Source organism: Pyxicephalus adspersus, chromosome 4, assembly GCF_032062135.1.
Source record: "Pyxicephalus adspersus chromosome 4, UCB_Pads_2.0, whole genome shotgun sequence".
NCBI classification, from domain to species: Eukaryota; Metazoa; Chordata; class Amphibia; order Anura; family Pyxicephalidae; genus Pyxicephalus; species Pyxicephalus adspersus.
In genome coordinates this window covers 14168486-14186010 of record NC_092861.1, presented here as the reverse complement: position 1 = coordinate 14186010, position 17525 = coordinate 14168486, and the positions used below count along the sequence as shown (strand labels likewise).

Here is a 17525-nt window from a genome sequence, read left to right as displayed (position 1 = left end):
TGTAAACAGACAGAACTAGTAATATCTTTTTTTATTAGTTTTGAGCCCCATTTCCATTGCTAATAAGCACAAACATTTATATAATAGGATACACCTGGAGCTATGGAAAACATCCCATCTTCTGGGCAGGTGATACATTCATAGGTAATTAGCTTTTTTGTATGGTAATGGATCCCTGCAGTTACTAGGACTGTTCAGAAGAAACACAGGAAAGTCAAAAAATTTTTACAGTGAAAACAAGAACTATTCAATAAGGGGGTGCCAATGGCTGCAAGCTCTGGTACAAATACCTCTAAAGTCTATCACCAGGCATTTTTTTTCATTTTAGATTAAAAAAAAAAATCTTTTTTTTTCATTTCTGTCAACGCTGAAAAGACTTTCTCTAACTTTCTTTACAAAAATGTAGGCGAGGTATAATTGACTTTGGAACAGAAAACTACAGATAAAAAAGAAACATGTCCAAAGTTCCAGTGGTTGTATATATTAGGTTCTATGTATGTTCTATTCCTGGGAACTCTCACCATTGTTGGTGTCTGTCTGGGGACTTATTATGTACATGAGGCTGGGCAACATGAACTGGATTCTAAATGAAGTATCAGTATTCTAAGTCTAACTAGAGCACAATATATTGGGTTCAGGACCTCCACATTGTATAATATGCAATCTATATTATCTTTCATGACCATAAATAAACCTGAGGTGGCAGAAAATTGGATAATTTATCTGGAGCTTAATGGAAAGGTGCTGGAGCGTATGTGAGAGCTTTAAATGTCATGCAAAGATAAATGACATAGATGTCATCAATGAACCACTGATTGTCAAAAACAGGCCAAGGTTTTGTCATCAGGGTGTCCTTAGAAATATTTCTTTGTACTTATTGTAAAATCTATAAAACAGAAAATGGGAGGATATTTTCCCAATGTTGGTGAGATACCTTTTAGACAGTTGTCCCTTTTGGAAGATTTCCTACCTGTTTCTGTATTGACTTAAGCTTGAAATTTTAGATTGCTCTTCATGTTTATTCCTAGGTCATCTAGCACAGATATGCCAAAACAAAATGGAAAATTACAAAACATAATTATATATGTATATTTTAATTCAATGAAATTTGAGAATTAGTTACATGGCTGAAATAAATTTTAATACTAGCGAATGGAGCCAATGATGTGGCATCTTATGGTGTTGGCATTACACTGTATAATGTGCCATGACTTTGTACAATACAAGTTGCATTATGACTGAACTTAGTGGGCCACCTGCCTGACTTTCAACCAGATCGTTTGTTTAAAGCACAATCTTCTTAGCACGACTATTGCTTACAGGACACATACACATTTGTTATTAGAATTCAGCTGAACTAAGCTACCCTGACTCTACTTTACATTGAACTGTATTATCAAAAACAATATATCGCTCTCCATGTCTGCCCATCTTCCTAAAGTAGGTTTAGATGTATGGCTGGACAATTTAATATATTTGATTAAACAGTCTTTAATCGCAGGCCCAATTAGGCAGCCTTCCATAAACAATGGGAATCTGTGAAAGCAAGTGTTACTTTTCTAACAATCAATACAAACACTATACTTGCAGAATATGCTGGCTTTGGTTTTACAATAACAAAGAGTTTGTAAAATGGTCTTCAAAGATGTTTTCATCTGTCATTACTGATTTTTATAATAGGCCATCTTATCTGTCACATTCACACACCTTGGTGGATCAATACTGGTAGTGTTCCTGGTACCAAAAAAAGATGTATAAAAATAAATACAAATTGTCTCTAAATTACTTTGCAGCTATAAATAAACCATACATAATACAAACACAGTACCCTTTTTATTGATGTAACTACAGCAGTATTAAAATCTGACTAATTACTGTGAACTACATCCAGGGATCTATTTATAAAGCTGTGAATGTGATATTCAGCTCATGTTCTCTGGTGAATAATTTTCCAGGTACAAGTGTTTTCAAAGAAGGCGATTAATTGTCCACCAGAAAAAGTGTGGTGAATGTCAGATTCACTGCTTTACAAAGAGATACTGGAGATATTACATTGCCTTATTAAATTACATCTCAAGCTAACTTTTTTTTCTGTTTAATTTTTTTAGGTTTTGCTATGTATCCCATTAGGAAGAATTTTATTTACAAGTCTTTGGATTCAACAAGAAGTGAGAGGGGAATTTCTGCTTCATCAACATTATACAAGTGTCCCCCATATGGACTATGTCCTTTCTATTCATGTCCCAGTGACAACTGTAGCGTTTTACAGTTCCCATTACTTCCTTTCCAGTGACAAGGGTCACCAGGACAAAGAATGGAGTTTTGCCAGTTTCAACCAAACAGAAATACCTTGATAGGGGCTCTAATCTTTCCATATACTTTACAAAACAAAAATAGTCTCACTAAGTAATGATGATCTACATACTACTGGTATGTGGGTAGCATTAGGTTTTGGTGGTTAAGGAGAAATATTCTGTTACATTTTAGTTTTCTTAATTATTGTGTTTCCAACAATGGTAATAATAGAATCAATAAATGCAACTGCAGTTGCCATCATCCATTGCTTGTTTCAACAGCAAGTACTTTAGATGGTTAGAAATTCTCTCTAACCCCCACCATAAACCCAACTTCACTTTTCCCGTAGAAAACTCCCCAACAGTTTAAAGGATGATCACACACAATGCTGAGACCAAAGAGAGCCTCGCGACTACCCCTTACATCATTCCCACAGAGGAAACAGACAGACACAGAAGTATAATGCAAAAAAGCTTTGTTTTTTTTTTTATTTACATGAATAATTATATAAAATAGAATGTGTATCCATGTAAACAATATTAAAAAAAAAAAAAAAAACAGCAACAGCCTGGTCTTCTCCAGAGCCTCTAATAGTGAGGGTGTTGCGCTGCAGACTGTTGCTAGGAAGAAGGCCGGGGTCGAGGTCAGAGCAAGGGCAGGCAGAAAATTGGCAGCAGAGTCAAAGGCAAGGGGGATGGACTTTGGGAGGTGATGCCAGTTTGCATCAAGGTGCCCAGATGTTCCAGGGTCAGGGCAGGCAGCAGATGAGAAGCGGGGTCCACAGAATCCAATGTCAGGGTAGACAGCAGATGATAAGAATCATGCTAGGAGAAATGGAACTAGTATGGAGCGCTATGGCTTGCAAAGGAGACTTGAGCCCTAAGAAGGGCTAAGGCGCAGAGTCTAAGCAACAGCCTGGTCTTCTCCAGAGCCTCTGATGGTGAGGATGTTGTGCTGCAGACTGTTGCCGGTTGCGGTCCTTGGGCACACCAGGGTGGGCAGAACAATCTGTTCCTGCTGGCTTAAGATTTGAAGTTCAGGGTGAGTGGAACACAGATCCCCTAGTCCTGAGCGATTTCCACTTCAGCACCTATGGGAAGGCAGCTGTTGCCTGACAGATAAATACCTGCAGTGTTTATTGCATTAGAAGTTCCCTCAGAGGTTCCATCAACAATAAATTCTTCTTCGTCTATGAAAATAACTTCACTCTCTGTCATTCCCACAAGTTCCATGTCTCCTCGCTCTACAAAGTCAACTCTTTCTGTGGCATCTTCAGAGGTCCATTGAAAATTCAGATAATTCTGAATTACCTGGCTCCTGGAGGATGGGTCTTGAGAGAAAAGAATCCGAAACATCTCTTGGGCGCTCCTGCTCAGGTTCTCCCACCCCCTTGGTGGTGCAACATGGTCAAATTCGTTCTGCCAATAGACGAAATTGTGAAAGTGTGGATCTTCCAACAAAGCTTTTCCCCATGGGACGTACCCTTTAAGGGCAACAAACAAAAGAACACCAAGGGCCCAGATATCCACTCCGGGATGTACAAGAATGGTCTCCTTTGGCTTCAGCTGACAAAGTTCAGGGGACATATATGGGATGATTGGAAACATGGCTGAAACATCGGTTCCCATAAACTGAGTTAGTCCAAAGTCACTGAGTTTTACGCTTTTACATTCTTTATCCATGAGAAGAATATTGTCTGGCTTCAGGTCTCTATGCACCAGTCCTTTACTGTGCATATATCCAAGGGCCTGGGAGATCTGCACTGCACATCGTTTTACAAGCACTTCCGGAATTCTAACCTGGAAAATAAAACAGTTATTTGAAATATTGCTGTAAAACAGTTTTCTTCAAGCCACTTTAAATACCACATTGTTGATCCCTAAACAGTGCATAGTCTCACAGGTCAACTTTAGTATAACCAACCTTTTCTTTAGCAAAAAAAAAAAAATTACATGACATAATTCCTGTCAACTCTGTTAGTCCTGGGAAGTATTGTCACTGAAATATACATTGACACCTAATCTAAAATTTTTTACAGTTGCCACTAAAAGAGAGGGCAAGGAACAATCTTATAATGAGGATTCATTCTGGTTACAACTAACAGTGAAATTCCTTTCGTTAAGATTTCTCTCATTACCGATTTTGTCTTCATGAAAGGAATCAAGGAAAATTTTGACAAAAGGCTACAGACTCTGCAAAATAACTGACAGGAGATCTACCCATTCCCTGCTATATGGTTATACAGAGGTTTAAAGTGTTCTCCAGCAGCTGGTGATGGCATCATACTTGCATGAGCTTTTGTGTCATTAAATGTACTTACCTCTGCCTGAATAAGGGAATGAAGAGTTCCTGCTGGGGCCAGTTCCTGGGAAAAGGCAAAGTAGTCCACAGTATCCACAAAACTGGAATACGTTGAAATGACTCCTTCATGTCCAGTAAGATATACTGACAAAGTCAGTTCATGAAGGAATGCATCCTGGTCCAGTCGCTCCTTTTCCATTATCTTCATGGCTACATGTCTTCCTGTGAAGGACAAAAAAAAATGTTGAGTACAGAAGAAGTAGAACATTTAGGACTATAGGTAATATCAAATAGATGAGCCATTTAGTTTGCCTTTCCAGAAATATGAAAGCTCGTATAGATAAGTTCAGCAATGGGAGCCTCCATGCTTTTTTCTGGCAGGTTTATGTTAAGACACAAAATATTACTAATTCAAGAAATGTAGAAGACAGATTGAATTAGTAAGACCTATTTTATGTGCTTTACTAGGGTTCTGCCTTCTATAAGGTGAAGAATTGATTGGTCTTTTTGCATTTTGGTCTTCTGCCCATACCCATGTAACAAAACCCATACGAAAAACACACCAACTAGCCAACTTACCCATTTTCCTGTCAAAAGCCAACACAACTGTTCCATAGCTTCCACTCCCAAGGTAGTTGAGGATCTCAAAGTTTTCTTCGGCGGTGTTCTCTATCTCCACACAGATGTAGGCTTCCATTTTCTTTGTGATCTTGTCTTGTTTTCCTTCTTATAAAGAAATAAAAAAATGTCAGCAATACAATAGATATATTTAGAATACAAACCTTATGTGAGAACTGAATGATCAGCTGTTAAAGAGGTAAAAAAGAAGAAATGGATTTCTGCAGGGCAGATAAAGCTTTCTGCAAGATCTACTCTTAGCAACTTGGTATCAGAAAGAGACCATGAGGACACTAAGAAGATGTCTGAGGTCCACAAACTACATTTGTCTTTTATACACAAACTTATTCAGGGTCTGTAGACCACTCCCCAATCAGACATGATGAGATTTCAGTCACCTTTATTAGAATGCATATTGAGACAACACCTAAACCTGACCAGTCAGGGGGCCTCCATTGTATTTATAGCCAAAGTGTGAACATGTTAAGGTCACAATGGGTAGCTGGGGGTGGTTATGGATTTCTTGTAACTACTTTAAAGTGTTTTATATTGACAACAATTAAACCTCTAAGGAGTTTTGACATGTTTAAACATTTGCAAAAAAACTTCACCTATACAGATTTTTATATTACAATATACTATTTTACCAACTAGTGCATCTTTCAAAATTAGTACAGAAACTGCAGTTACAGAAGTACCACACATTACATTTTACTATATACACTACATTTTAGTTTTATATTTGGGATCAGTCACTGATTGGAACATCATTTAGGTGAGCTCAAACTAGGTATTAGGTAACATATTGACATTGTCCCCCATTGGAATGCATCATTGAAATAAGGAGATTGCTGCAGATGAGGAAAACATGGATACTGAGACCCAATGGTACATGTGTCTCTGCCAGTTTGGGTCATTTAGAATGTAAATATGGTAACTGACCAACCAACCACTGTCTGCAGTATTAGATTTATTTTTAAAGTATAACTAAAGGCAAAATGATATTTTACTATTACATTGAGTAATACCGGTTTTGAACTTCTGTCAAGTTTGTATTGCTGTAAATGTCCTAATAGGGGAATTTCACTCTTATTGCTGTGTTCAGAGTTGTCTCCAGGACTGAAAGAGAGAGTAAAATTGCTACATTTTGAGTTGTCACCAAACAAAGGAAAAGGGGAAATTTTCCCAGATTTCTATTTGTACTTTCTCAGATTTTTTGAATGTGACTAATTACTACTATATATATTCTAAGAGCCAACTTCTCTGACACTGAAGAGATATCTGTTCACTAGTTGTTGGGTCTATATGACAAAACGTAAAGGGAAACCTTAGTGACAGTTTTATCCCTCTACATCAGGGGTGTCAAAATCTGACCACCAACATCCTTTTTTTTGGCCCCCCAAGGAATCCTAAAAATGACCTGCAGGTGGACCACTGCTGCGTTCAAATAGCGCCGCTACTACAAATCCTGGCATCACTCACGTCTATATATCAGTGGGCTTTCCGTGGCCCGGCATTGGATTGTTTTATAGATGCAAGTAATGCTTGGAATTTTAGTAGCTGCGCTATTTCAATGAAGAAGGAGTTTCAGCGGCAGACCACTATTTTTCATTGCTACTCCGAGGCATGGACTTGAATGGTTGGATTTTCATAGAAGAATATTATTATTATTGTTAGCCTGTGCAAAAAGGTTACCATTGAAATTTAACTCAGAAGACTACAAATAGAGAAACAGGCAGAGGATTTTTCCTTAAATAAAATTAAAAAAAAAATTATATGCCTCTTTCTATACTATAAGCTTTTTCCAGATTGAATATGAAGCAAAACCTCTTTGTTTCCATATGAAAATGGTTTTATATCTAATGAGAAGGAAACAGTTCCCCAAATTTTTAAATAAATTTTAAGGTTGGCCCATGACTTTGTCTATGTTTTTAATTTTGCCCCCCTGTGCATTTGAGTTTGACACCTCTGCTCTACATGATATATAACAGAAAAAAAGAAAAGTTTTGGTGAAAACACCACTGCCAAAATAGCCCTTTGTACACACACAGAAAAACTTGTGCAGGTGCAAACACATGAAAATAGAAGAGTGTTCTTGTAGTATCATCACACAGGGCAGAGTGCAAGCAATATTACTCATGCTTCATGGTTAATAAGGTGTAAAGGATTTTTAAGCATTACTTATAGCCAGGTTTATATACCATTACACCATAGTGCTTACCTGGTGCTGTCAGTTTTAAGGCTTGACATAGACATATCTGTAGACATGGCTCTGCTTATGTTGTACGCACATTTGGCTACATTGACATATCTGCAGGATAAACATTTTACTAAATATGTAATAGATTTACCAATCAACTGAAGAAATATCTATATTTATAATAAACTTATATATATATATATATATATATATATAAATTGTGTATGTGAATTTATTGATATTTATGGGTGAACAATGAATATTGCCAAAATCAGATTATTTTGTTGCCTTGGTTTAAGTCATAAACTTAAGATAAATAAAGGTGGAATTACTATTTAAATGTAAAACAAAATAACACTGCAGCCAACATTCTATACTCAGTCTTTTGTAATGAAAATGTGATTTTTATTTTCCTGCAGTCTGACAACAAAAGGTCTCCAAACTCCCCATTTATTGTTACTGAAAAGAATGCTATTTTGCTGGTGAAACCTGGAGGTGTGAAAGGCATGGAACCCAAGGGCAGGGTCAGAGAGTCTCAATTTATTTGGAACATACCTCTACATAGAGCAGGGTTTGGTCAAAATATTGCAAATGGCAGGGAATTAACTTTCATTAGCTTATGAATGAAAAAACGTTTAGCCATTGATTACAAGGAATTACAACAAATATTCTACTCCCTTCCTGGGACACATCTAACAAAGTGAAGCTCACAATACCCAGAAACTATATGGACCATTTATAATGTTCATCACACAGATTTCAATCAGCCAAAATTAACTATTTATTTTTGAATAAAAACTGCATTGCAACAATCCCTGCAAATATATCTGTATGAATGTTGCATGATACCAGTCAATATTTTATCAAATGTAATAACTGAATAGATAAAGGCAATCTATCTTTGTTGTTTTGACGTAACCTATAAGCAGTAAAGGGTTTAGATAAAAATGCACTTATTATTGCATCTCTACTTTAATACTTCAGGAGCAAGGGATACAGAAAGTAAAACTGTCATTTAGTGGTACCCAAGATGTAAATAATCATTTAAGCTTTGTAGTGCAAGGGAACCCTACTGCAGGGATAGTTTTGTAATTTACCTTAAGTTTTAACATTCTCACTAGAATCATACATTTGGGAGACGTGTGTTACATCAGTTACAGTATTCATACTTCAACCTTTAATAAAACTTACACTAAGCTTGTATTATGGTATGCATGCGGCCCCTGCTAGATTCAAGGTGAATGGGATACCAGATATTATCCAGGTGATAAAGACAACACTTCCTTAATTTTCAGCTCAACACTTCGGGAAGGGCATGGTCAGGTCAGTGGTTTTTGCAAAGAGTTTTGGTTTTACTACTCAAAACTACTTGCAAAAATATGACAGCAATGGACTAAATTGGTGCGTTCATGTTTCTTTTTTTTGACTGGCACTAGGAGGTGGCAGTGTTTTTGTGGATGGTACATATAGCGCCCAGGGGTGGTTTGCTTCCTACCACCTCTATAGACTAAAATTGGTGCACACACTATTTAGTATAATACTTGTGCAAATGTTTGCAAACAATTTCCACAAGAGGGTTTTCATTTACAAAAAAATGGAACCACTCTGCTAGTCTTTTGCTGCTGCTTTTAAACTTCTGCACAGGTGTTATAAATGTCTGAAAGAGCCCAGCAACATCCTGTGCTGATGATATCCTGTTACCATTCTCAGGTACATAGTGTAAGGTAGTGTGAACAAAGGGTTTATTATAAAAAAAGACCCACAATACTTTATTTTTTCTCTCTATTTTCCTTAATATTTTATTTTAATTATTATATTATATTTTTTATTAATATGTATTTTATTTGTTTAACCACCTGAGCGTTACACTGAGGTCTAGATTTCTGTACCAAAAGTGATCCACTGTTTTTCATTAAATTTTTTTTTTAAATTGTAGACCTGTAACTTACAGAAATATGTCCGAACAGGGGTTCTAGTAGATAATATGAATATAAAAAATGTATTTACTTTTATTTTTTTTATTTTTTTTGTATTGGATTGGATACCGGAGTTTGTATTCAATCCAATACAAAATGACAGTTTGAATTTACCAGTTATATACTTTGTAATTATTTGAATTATTTTGTATTGGATTGGATACAGGAGTTTGTATTGAATCCAATACAAAATGTTTGAATGAGTTTCAATTTGAATTTCCCGCACACGCGCCGACGTCATCACGCACGCAGGGAGAAGCCGTCCGTTTTTTTTCTCTCCGCCAGACGGCTTCTCGTTTCAGAGATCATCCGGCGCTGGAAGAAGAAGGACGTGGACGATCAGCGGGACCAGGTAAGAAGCCTGCCGGCTTCTTACCGGTCCCGCTGGCACCCGACGAAGGCACCCGACGCTGGAGAGGGAGATCGACGGAGGACGACGCTGGAACACGAACACGACGCTGGATGAGCACAGCGGGACCAGGTAAGTAAGGATGGGAAAAAACTCGGGGTTAACCATCCTAGCCATTTTTTTTTTGCCCGTACGAAGGTCGGGCTTAACGGCTAGGAGGTTAACATGGAGAGGTGTTGGAAAATGAGGGGTCTACTTATAAAGCTGTGAATGAGACCAAACTCATATAATATATGAAGAATTCTTTGTATGGAACTCAATACAGCTATTTTGCATTGAATCCAACACAAAACGATATGAATTATATATGTGTTTAGCATTTTTATTGTTGGTAGATCATTTTGACTTGGTCATTTTAAAAGTAGCTTGCAAGCCAAAAAAGTGTGGACACCCCTGGTGTATATGATCCTAAATACACTTATATAAGAAACATTTCTTCTGAATGAAAACATTGCACTGTGATGATACATATACCTTCATTACAGAAGAATTTAGGAGGAGGGGAGCCTGTGAAAATGACCAGCTGAGCTGTAAGAGGAACACAGTGATTGCCATCTATTCTGCTCCATTTGGAAGAGCACAAGGTGACAGCTTGGAGTGCCCATACAAGAACCTGGCCAAGTCTTCCACAAGTAAGTGCATTTTCTATTCAATGATGCCCAGCTCCCTTTGATTTGTCCAGTTATGGGGTCACCTCCATAGATTTGTTTGATACACCTGATACTTAACAGATCTTTGGGTTGTCATGAAGGCAAGAAGCAAGGGAGACATCCTACCCATGGCTGCTCTACATCCTCTCATTTCTTGTTGTGTCTCAAGGACAGGAGAATAGAATGGACAAGGACAGTAACATTCACTTTGTAATGGTCAGGTTAGTTATTGTTTTAGGGATTTTAGCCCTGACCTATTCTAAAAGAAAATAAAAACATTTCAGGCTTTACATATGCTTAAAGGGGCTCCCTGCAGATTGACCCCAGGCCATGTGCAGATTTCTGTAGTACAAAGCCAGTAGGAGATACAAATATTCATAATCCTCTCCAGGAATACCGATGTCCTCTATAAAATCGTATATGGAAGGGCTGGGTGTGAAAGCCACAGACATGGAGTCGAAACCTATGGCAGACATAAGGCCATTATTATAGATTAGAGAGTCAATCGAAAGGATACAATGAAAGTCACACAGCAATATAATATATGTAGAATATTTTATAAAGGTAAATGTATCCAACAATAAAAAATAAACTTTGAATGATAAAAGCGTATTCTTCCAGACAGACCATCCAGTAACAGCTGTGATTGGACGGCCCTATTAGATTGGGGTCATGTAGCCGTTCTCGGTGCTATGCTGTACTTCTTCATAACTTCCTCGGCAGAGTTCTCAGATTTTCTCTTCATTCACAAAGATGTCAGCGTCTCCATACTGTCCCTGTAAAGACCGGGAATAAAAGGAGATCAGATTTTACACAAAGCTGTTCCTCTCCATCTTTATACAACACTGACACTGAAGAGATGACAGAAATATACGATATATACATGATGACGGGAAGTCTACCTTCTCCTATGTGTGTTGCATATACAGGCTCTTGTAGTATTCTGCATTGCCTGCCTAAAATACATAACAGTTCCGGATATGGTAAGCTGAGCCAAAAGGGAATCCAAGAGCGAGTACTGTATGTTCTATGGTTCTGTAGGATTACAGCTTCAAATCTTCCTATTTATGTAAATAATTTGTTTTCTTACATATTACAGCTATAATTCTGATTTTGGCACAGGGTCTTTTGCTCTTTTATTAAATCAGATCTTTATAAAATGAGTCATATTGGTGACATTTTTACACATAATAAAGGAGAATTTCAGATGAACAGCATTGTGTAGTTCATTACTTATTTCATGACTTATCTTCATGCTCAGTTCATTACTGAATTATTTCCTGCAATACATTTTCCATCTCTGCATGTTTCACGAATTCCAGGATTTCATGTACATTGACCACTATGAAATACATAGGCAGCCATTTCTCAGCTGTTTGTGGAAATTCTACCTACGTGGATGGCTCTGGTATTGGGAATTTTATTCAATAACCTGGAGTATGTATTCAGCTGGACAAGTCTAAGAAAAGTCAGAAATCCTGATTGTAGGTAATTGGATCAAAAAGTATTTCACACTCTGCTCAGCAGTGACACCGAGCAGCTATTATTGCTTTTGTAGGAGTCAGAGCTAACAACATTTTTGGGCTCCTGGTATTGGCTTCTTTTATGGCCCATTTCTGCTGCATTGTAGTATCACATGGTAACGGCCATTCTGAATTGCCCCTAACATAGTAATGTGCAGTGTGCTGCCGGATATGGCACATGGTCCTTAAGGTGAAGTGAATAGACATTCATAGATGAATCTAAAAATCAAAAACAATGGCACACCTAACAATGTCAGTGGGTCTGTACAAGGATACATGAGGGTATGGGAACACAGGATTAGTCTGGGAGTGAAGAGTACCTATGGTACTTTTGTCATGGTATATGGGGAGATTATTGTACCCTTAGGGCAAAAATTAAGACCGAAGAGTAATATGCCAGATCTATTGAAGACTTGTGATGGCTGGACATATCTCACCATGTTTTGTTTCTATTTTACAATTTCTCTGCTACACCTTGTGGACAATTCTCTATACATAGTGCAGTAAACCTATACGATGTTGGCTTTCAGTTGTCCTCTCTAATGCAGACATATATAGCAGTATTGTTTTTTCCTCTGTTATCTGTGGCTCCAATGTTTGGATTTCTGTTACTGCCAAGGTGACAACCATTTCACCAGAGACGTTGGGTAAAACATGTAACAGGGACACAGACAGGAATATTATGGTCATTGGCGGGGAGGGGGGTCTCATCTACCCTGTTCTAAACTATATTCATATTTTTTGCTCTGTTGAAGATTTTCCCTCACTTTCTTAACCAGTCACATATGTGCGGCTATTTCCTATCCCAATATAAGACCTGGCCACTGGAAATATAATAAGGGCCTTTTAACCCCCCTAGCGGTATTCCTGGGTCTGACTCGGGGTGGATTTTACATGCAAAAATCGTTATTACCAAGTCAAACTCGGGGTACCTAAAAGCAGAATAAAAACCCACTTACGTTGCTGGTCCCTGCAGGTCCTGGGGACACGTCTGCCTCATCTGATCTCCAGCCGTGCAGAGACGTCCTATGGGGTTTCCCGGTGACGTCGGTACATGCATCTGTGCGGCCGGACTTAGCGGCAGGAAATTCAAATAATTCTGTAATGGATTCAATACAAAATAGCTGTATTGAGTGCAATACAAAGAAATATTCATATAATATATAGATAATTATACTATATATATATATATATATATATATATATTATATATGCTGCAGTACAGTTATATTACAATATACATTAATTTTTTATTTTAAACAGATTTTTGTGTTTTTTTTTTTAATTTAGTATTAAATGTATTAAATATATTAATTATTAATTCAATTAGACATGTGTCGGTGAGTTATGCCTTAGAATTATAGGCCTACAATGTCAAAAAATATTTCCATGCAAAAAATGGTACCGCTCTTTGCATGGAAATACGGCCAGAATCAGATCGCTAGGGAGGTTCATAAATAAGAATTAGCTTTGTTATATATTATCAGACTTCCCGGGATGGGAATTATTCTCCTACAATCTAATTCTCATGTCATTACTGGACAGTGCTGGATTCTGAGGTCCTTCCATAGAATAGGAATTGGCCTTATCATAGATGAGTGGATTATTTCCTTTTCAAATACAGAAAATGACCACTGGAGCACCGTGCGGCCATTTTATTGGATGGGATTCAACCTTATCACATATAAGCCGACTAATTCCCATCATATTATTGGAATCATTCATTTTTCAGGGTCGCTGTAGGGGACACTGACTTGTAATTAAAACGTAAGGGTTGTAGTATGCACAGACCTTTTTTCACTTCTGGTCCAATCATCTCTCTAATAAAATTACCTTTTTCCCGTGAATGTAAAGTGAATATAACAGCAGATTGATGATAAGTGACTGATTTTCTGGTCATCAGGTAGACATGGGGTGCTCAGGTAGACACAAGTTTGCTCAGACTGGTGGTTTGTATGCAGTATGGTTACCACTTCCCTATGTCAATGACTGGGGAGACACTACATGAATGAACATTGTTTAATCTGCACACACTGATTCTTTAGGAGCAAAACTTATTTGGAGCAAACTATAAGTAAAATCATATATCACACATATACTCAAATACAAAAATTGGTCCGAATATAAACCTACTTTCACTTGAAAGGAAAGGTAAACGACATATTCTTAAGTATATTCCTAGGGCACAAAATGTGAATAATTACATCCATGGTGTGATATTTTTAAAACATTTAAACAGTGAATATTCAATGAGCTTAATCGTGATCATCCATATGTTTTACTACAATACTCTATATGTACAAAATTTGAAGAGTTTAATAAGAATGGGCAGTGTAGGGCTGCCAGGTGCCCCCTCTGTCTCCCCAGGCCATAGTCTATGTGAACTATTGAGGATTCCACATCTGACAACTCAGTCCTGTCATGTATTATGTGGTGTTTATATGAGCTTCCTTTTCATAATGAACTTTGCCCTTTTCAAAGATGGCTGACATTGTATCCACTGAGGACTATTTCCTGTCCAGGCCTATATATATCTGGCCATGAGAGCCCTGTTGGTAGGAGGGCTGGACTGGGGAAGGATGAGGATTATGGAGCTGATTTCCTAGCATACACAGGTAAGTGCATAGTATAAAACTCCTTACTTGGCTTTGGTTGCTGTACTTGTAGGGTTTGCAGTCTGATAGCTGCTTCTAATTGTACTTGTCACTTCCATAGTAAGCTAAGTGCAGTGTTACTGTTGGTAGTGGATGGAAATGTTGGGGCCTGGAAACTGATAAGCTATGTATTTATTGATTTAGGTTTGTTTTGTGAATGAGGGGGAAAAGTATTCACATACTGTGATGTGTTTAATGGCTTAGTTGCTATGGGTGATGCCTGTGAGGTGTAGCACAGGTTTGTTGGCCATTAAGATGAATGGAATCAGATCTGTGGATGTCCTATAAAAGCAGCTTACAGGTTTCTCACAAATTTCATGTTAAATCTCATTGTGTTACAGACTGTAAAGGTTTCTTGAGTAGTTATTTCTGTCATAGAATGAAATTATCTATATAATCTTAAAATTCTTTTCTAATCTCCAAATGTTCAGTGATAATTGCTGCTGCTTTATCTTGCATGGGATTTGAATTGTGGGTTTCCTGTGTTCTGTACAACCCAATTGTCATGAATTCCAGGAGGGAATTATAGAGAAATAAAAGGACAAGACTTCTACATTTAGCTTGGCTTTACTTTGTACTTGTCACTAAATTCTACTATTAGTATAGCTGGGATTACTAAATGATGTAAAAAAACAACAGATGTAGTTATTTGAAAGAACAAAACATTTCTGGTTGCAGTAAGCATTTATTAATTGTCCAAAATGACCATAACACTAAGAGCTGCCACCCTTCTGTTTATTATTGCCAGGACCATGTGAATGGATCTACATGTTTGCTTCGGTGTGGTTTCTCCTTTGCATATCATAGCAGTTTGCTCTTGAATTGATAAAAGTTCATCTCCTGGGATGTTTCCTGGTCACAACCAGCGGTGATCTACAGTCCTGAGGATTTGTACTGCTTCATGCCTTCCTATCCTGCAGGTAGGAACACCATAATAGTACTTGTTAGGATCCCATTCCCTATAAAACACATGGCAAACTATTCTGTCAGCTTGTTCACAAGTGTGCTGCAGGGTAAATGTTGTGCTTTTACTGGGACTTCAGCTGTCTATGAATACACATGGGGATTAGGAACTTGTTCTAAAAAGGCTGCAGGCTGTCTCCAGCTAAAACAGATACCAAACACACAGTAAGTTTGTATAAACTTTCAAAACACATATGTACAGCAGTGGAATTGGTATTGAATGTTAATAGTTTCTCAGTAAATATATTTCCAATAGGGCTATTGATTAGAAATTTACACCAGATGTCAGTAGCAACCTAAATCCATACATCCAAAGAAAGCAAAACAAATATGTCTATAAACTCGTTATGTGGAATAACACATGAAGAAAAGGAGGTGCATAGAATGGAAAGCAATGACACCTGCTGATATCTTGGTATTTGGAAAGCAATCCTATCAGTGCCAATTATTATCAGCTGGTTTAGTCCTAACTGATGACCTAAAAAGGTTTTCTTATTGTATCATACAAGAAGCCTCTCATGGTGGGGAAAAGCAAAGAGCTCTGAAGACCTTTTAATCTTATTGTTGTACTTATTGTAAAACATACTGATGGCATTGGTTACAGATGTATTTCTAAACTTCTGAATGTTCCAGTGAGCACCATTGGGGCCATAATCCAGAAGTGGAAGGATCATTTCACCCTGAACCGACCACAGCAAGCCGCACCGTGCAAGATTGTCAGAGGTGTCCAAAGAATATTAAGAAAAGCTGTCAAGAGCCAATGATCCCTTGTGGAAAAGTTCTGTGAGAATTGGAATTGGGTATAGTTCATACAAGGAAAATGTCACTATTGTCTAGGTACACATTCCAGGCAGTGAAAAATGTCTTTTTGTTTCTGTGGTTGCTCTGAATTCAAGTAGTGAAGCTGTGTTGCTGCATTGTCTCATTATAGCCTTCCAAGTATAGGAGTGGCCATGCGGTGTATAGTTCCATATACACTTGGGTTATAAGAGATTTGCTGTGAAAAATGTATGTAAATATTTACAATGAGGTATTATATTGTCTAGGTTGATGCTCTGCAGTAGAAATTGCTTCTATAAAGATCAGCAAGGGTTCATTTTGGAGGTTCTCTTGCAGGGGCTTTGACCTTCTCATTGAAGTTTGAGAGGTGGAAGAGTAAAGTTGTTCTCTACTTTTGCAGTTTTCTGGGGTTCAAGGATTGGGTCTTGTAGCTTTAGTTAGCCTCTTATATTGGATCACATTGTGCTTCCTTGGTACTGAACTGTTGTAAGTACTGTTCCCCTTTTTCTAAACTCAAGCACTGACAGATTTGGTGTAAGGTGATTTCTGTATGGCTTGCCGTGTGCCTGTAGATTGACTGAAATACTTAGTATGTGTAGCAATGTTTGTGTTCTTGCTGCCAGAAATGCCTCTAGCTTTGTTGTGGGTATTTTTCACCTCTAGGCTGTCGGGTAATAATACCCAGCACTCATCTGAGACTAGAATATAATTTAGTCTTCCCTTTCAGATGAACAGGTTGAGCTATTTAATCACTCAATTAATTTCTCAGACATGCTTATTGGCATCCTAATACAATGTTCTTTTTAACACCATAAAAAATGTGTTCTTAACAAATCTGCAACAGAAGCAATACTGGGGGCGATTTGTGACTATATTGAGCTTGTGATAATTTATAAATAAAAGGTTAACAATATATAATCATAGTTCTCCCCAGAGGTTTTTAGCCGGTTGCTCCGCCCAGCTGATTTGAATACCCCGCCCAGCTCTCATCCTCAGATGCACGGATCTCAGTGAGGCTGCTCTGTGTCATCAATTCAAATGATTGCTGCCGTCGAGCACACAGTTTAGCCTTCATGTGAAGGAGACACAGGCAGCCCCGCCCCCATCTCATAGCACCAGCTCTGCCTGTGAAATGTATCCAGTGTGTATAAAGTAT

The 17525-nt window shown here is 37.7% G+C and overlaps 1 protein-coding gene and 1 long non-coding RNA gene across 2 annotated transcripts; one reads left to right on the top strand and one right to left on the bottom strand.

The window, feature by feature from the left end:
• Positions 1 to 3356: 3356 nt before the first annotated feature.
• LOC140329694 (serine/threonine-protein kinase SBK1-like) lies at positions 3357 to 5293 on the bottom strand. The gene is made up of 3 exons (XM_072410083.1): positions 5176 to 5293; positions 4616 to 4818; positions 3357 to 4094 (listed from the first exon to the last, which is right to left on the bottom strand). Exons 1-3 carry the CDS (start codon positions 5291 to 5293, stop codon positions 3357 to 3359), a joined length of 1059 nt encoding a protein of 352 aa, XP_072266184.1.
• A 9188-nt stretch (positions 5294 to 14481) lies between these two features.
• Positions 14482 to 17192, top strand: LOC140329982 (uncharacterized). The gene is made up of 3 exons (XR_011920543.1): positions 14482 to 14587; positions 15375 to 15546; positions 16223 to 17192. It is a non-coding gene; the product is annotated as an uncharacterized lncRNA (long non-coding RNA).
• Positions 17193 to 17525: the final 333 nt, after the last annotated feature.

What these genes read in the sequence shown, in the direction of transcription:
- LOC140329694 (XM_072410083.1), bottom strand. Translation starts at nt 5,293, where the DNA reads ATGGAAGCCTACATCTGTGTGGAGATAGAGAACACCGCCGAAGAAAAC. An exon ending in GGCTTTTGACAGGAAAATGG is followed by an intron (nt 4,819 to 5,175) that starts GTAAGTTGGCTA and finishes TGTCCTTCACAG; the next exon opens with GAAGACATGTAGCCATGAAG. An exon ending in ATTCCCTTATTCAGGCAGAG is followed by an intron (nt 4,095 to 4,615) that starts GTAAGTACATTT and finishes TTTATTTTCCAG; the next exon opens with GTTAGAATTCCGGAAGTGCT.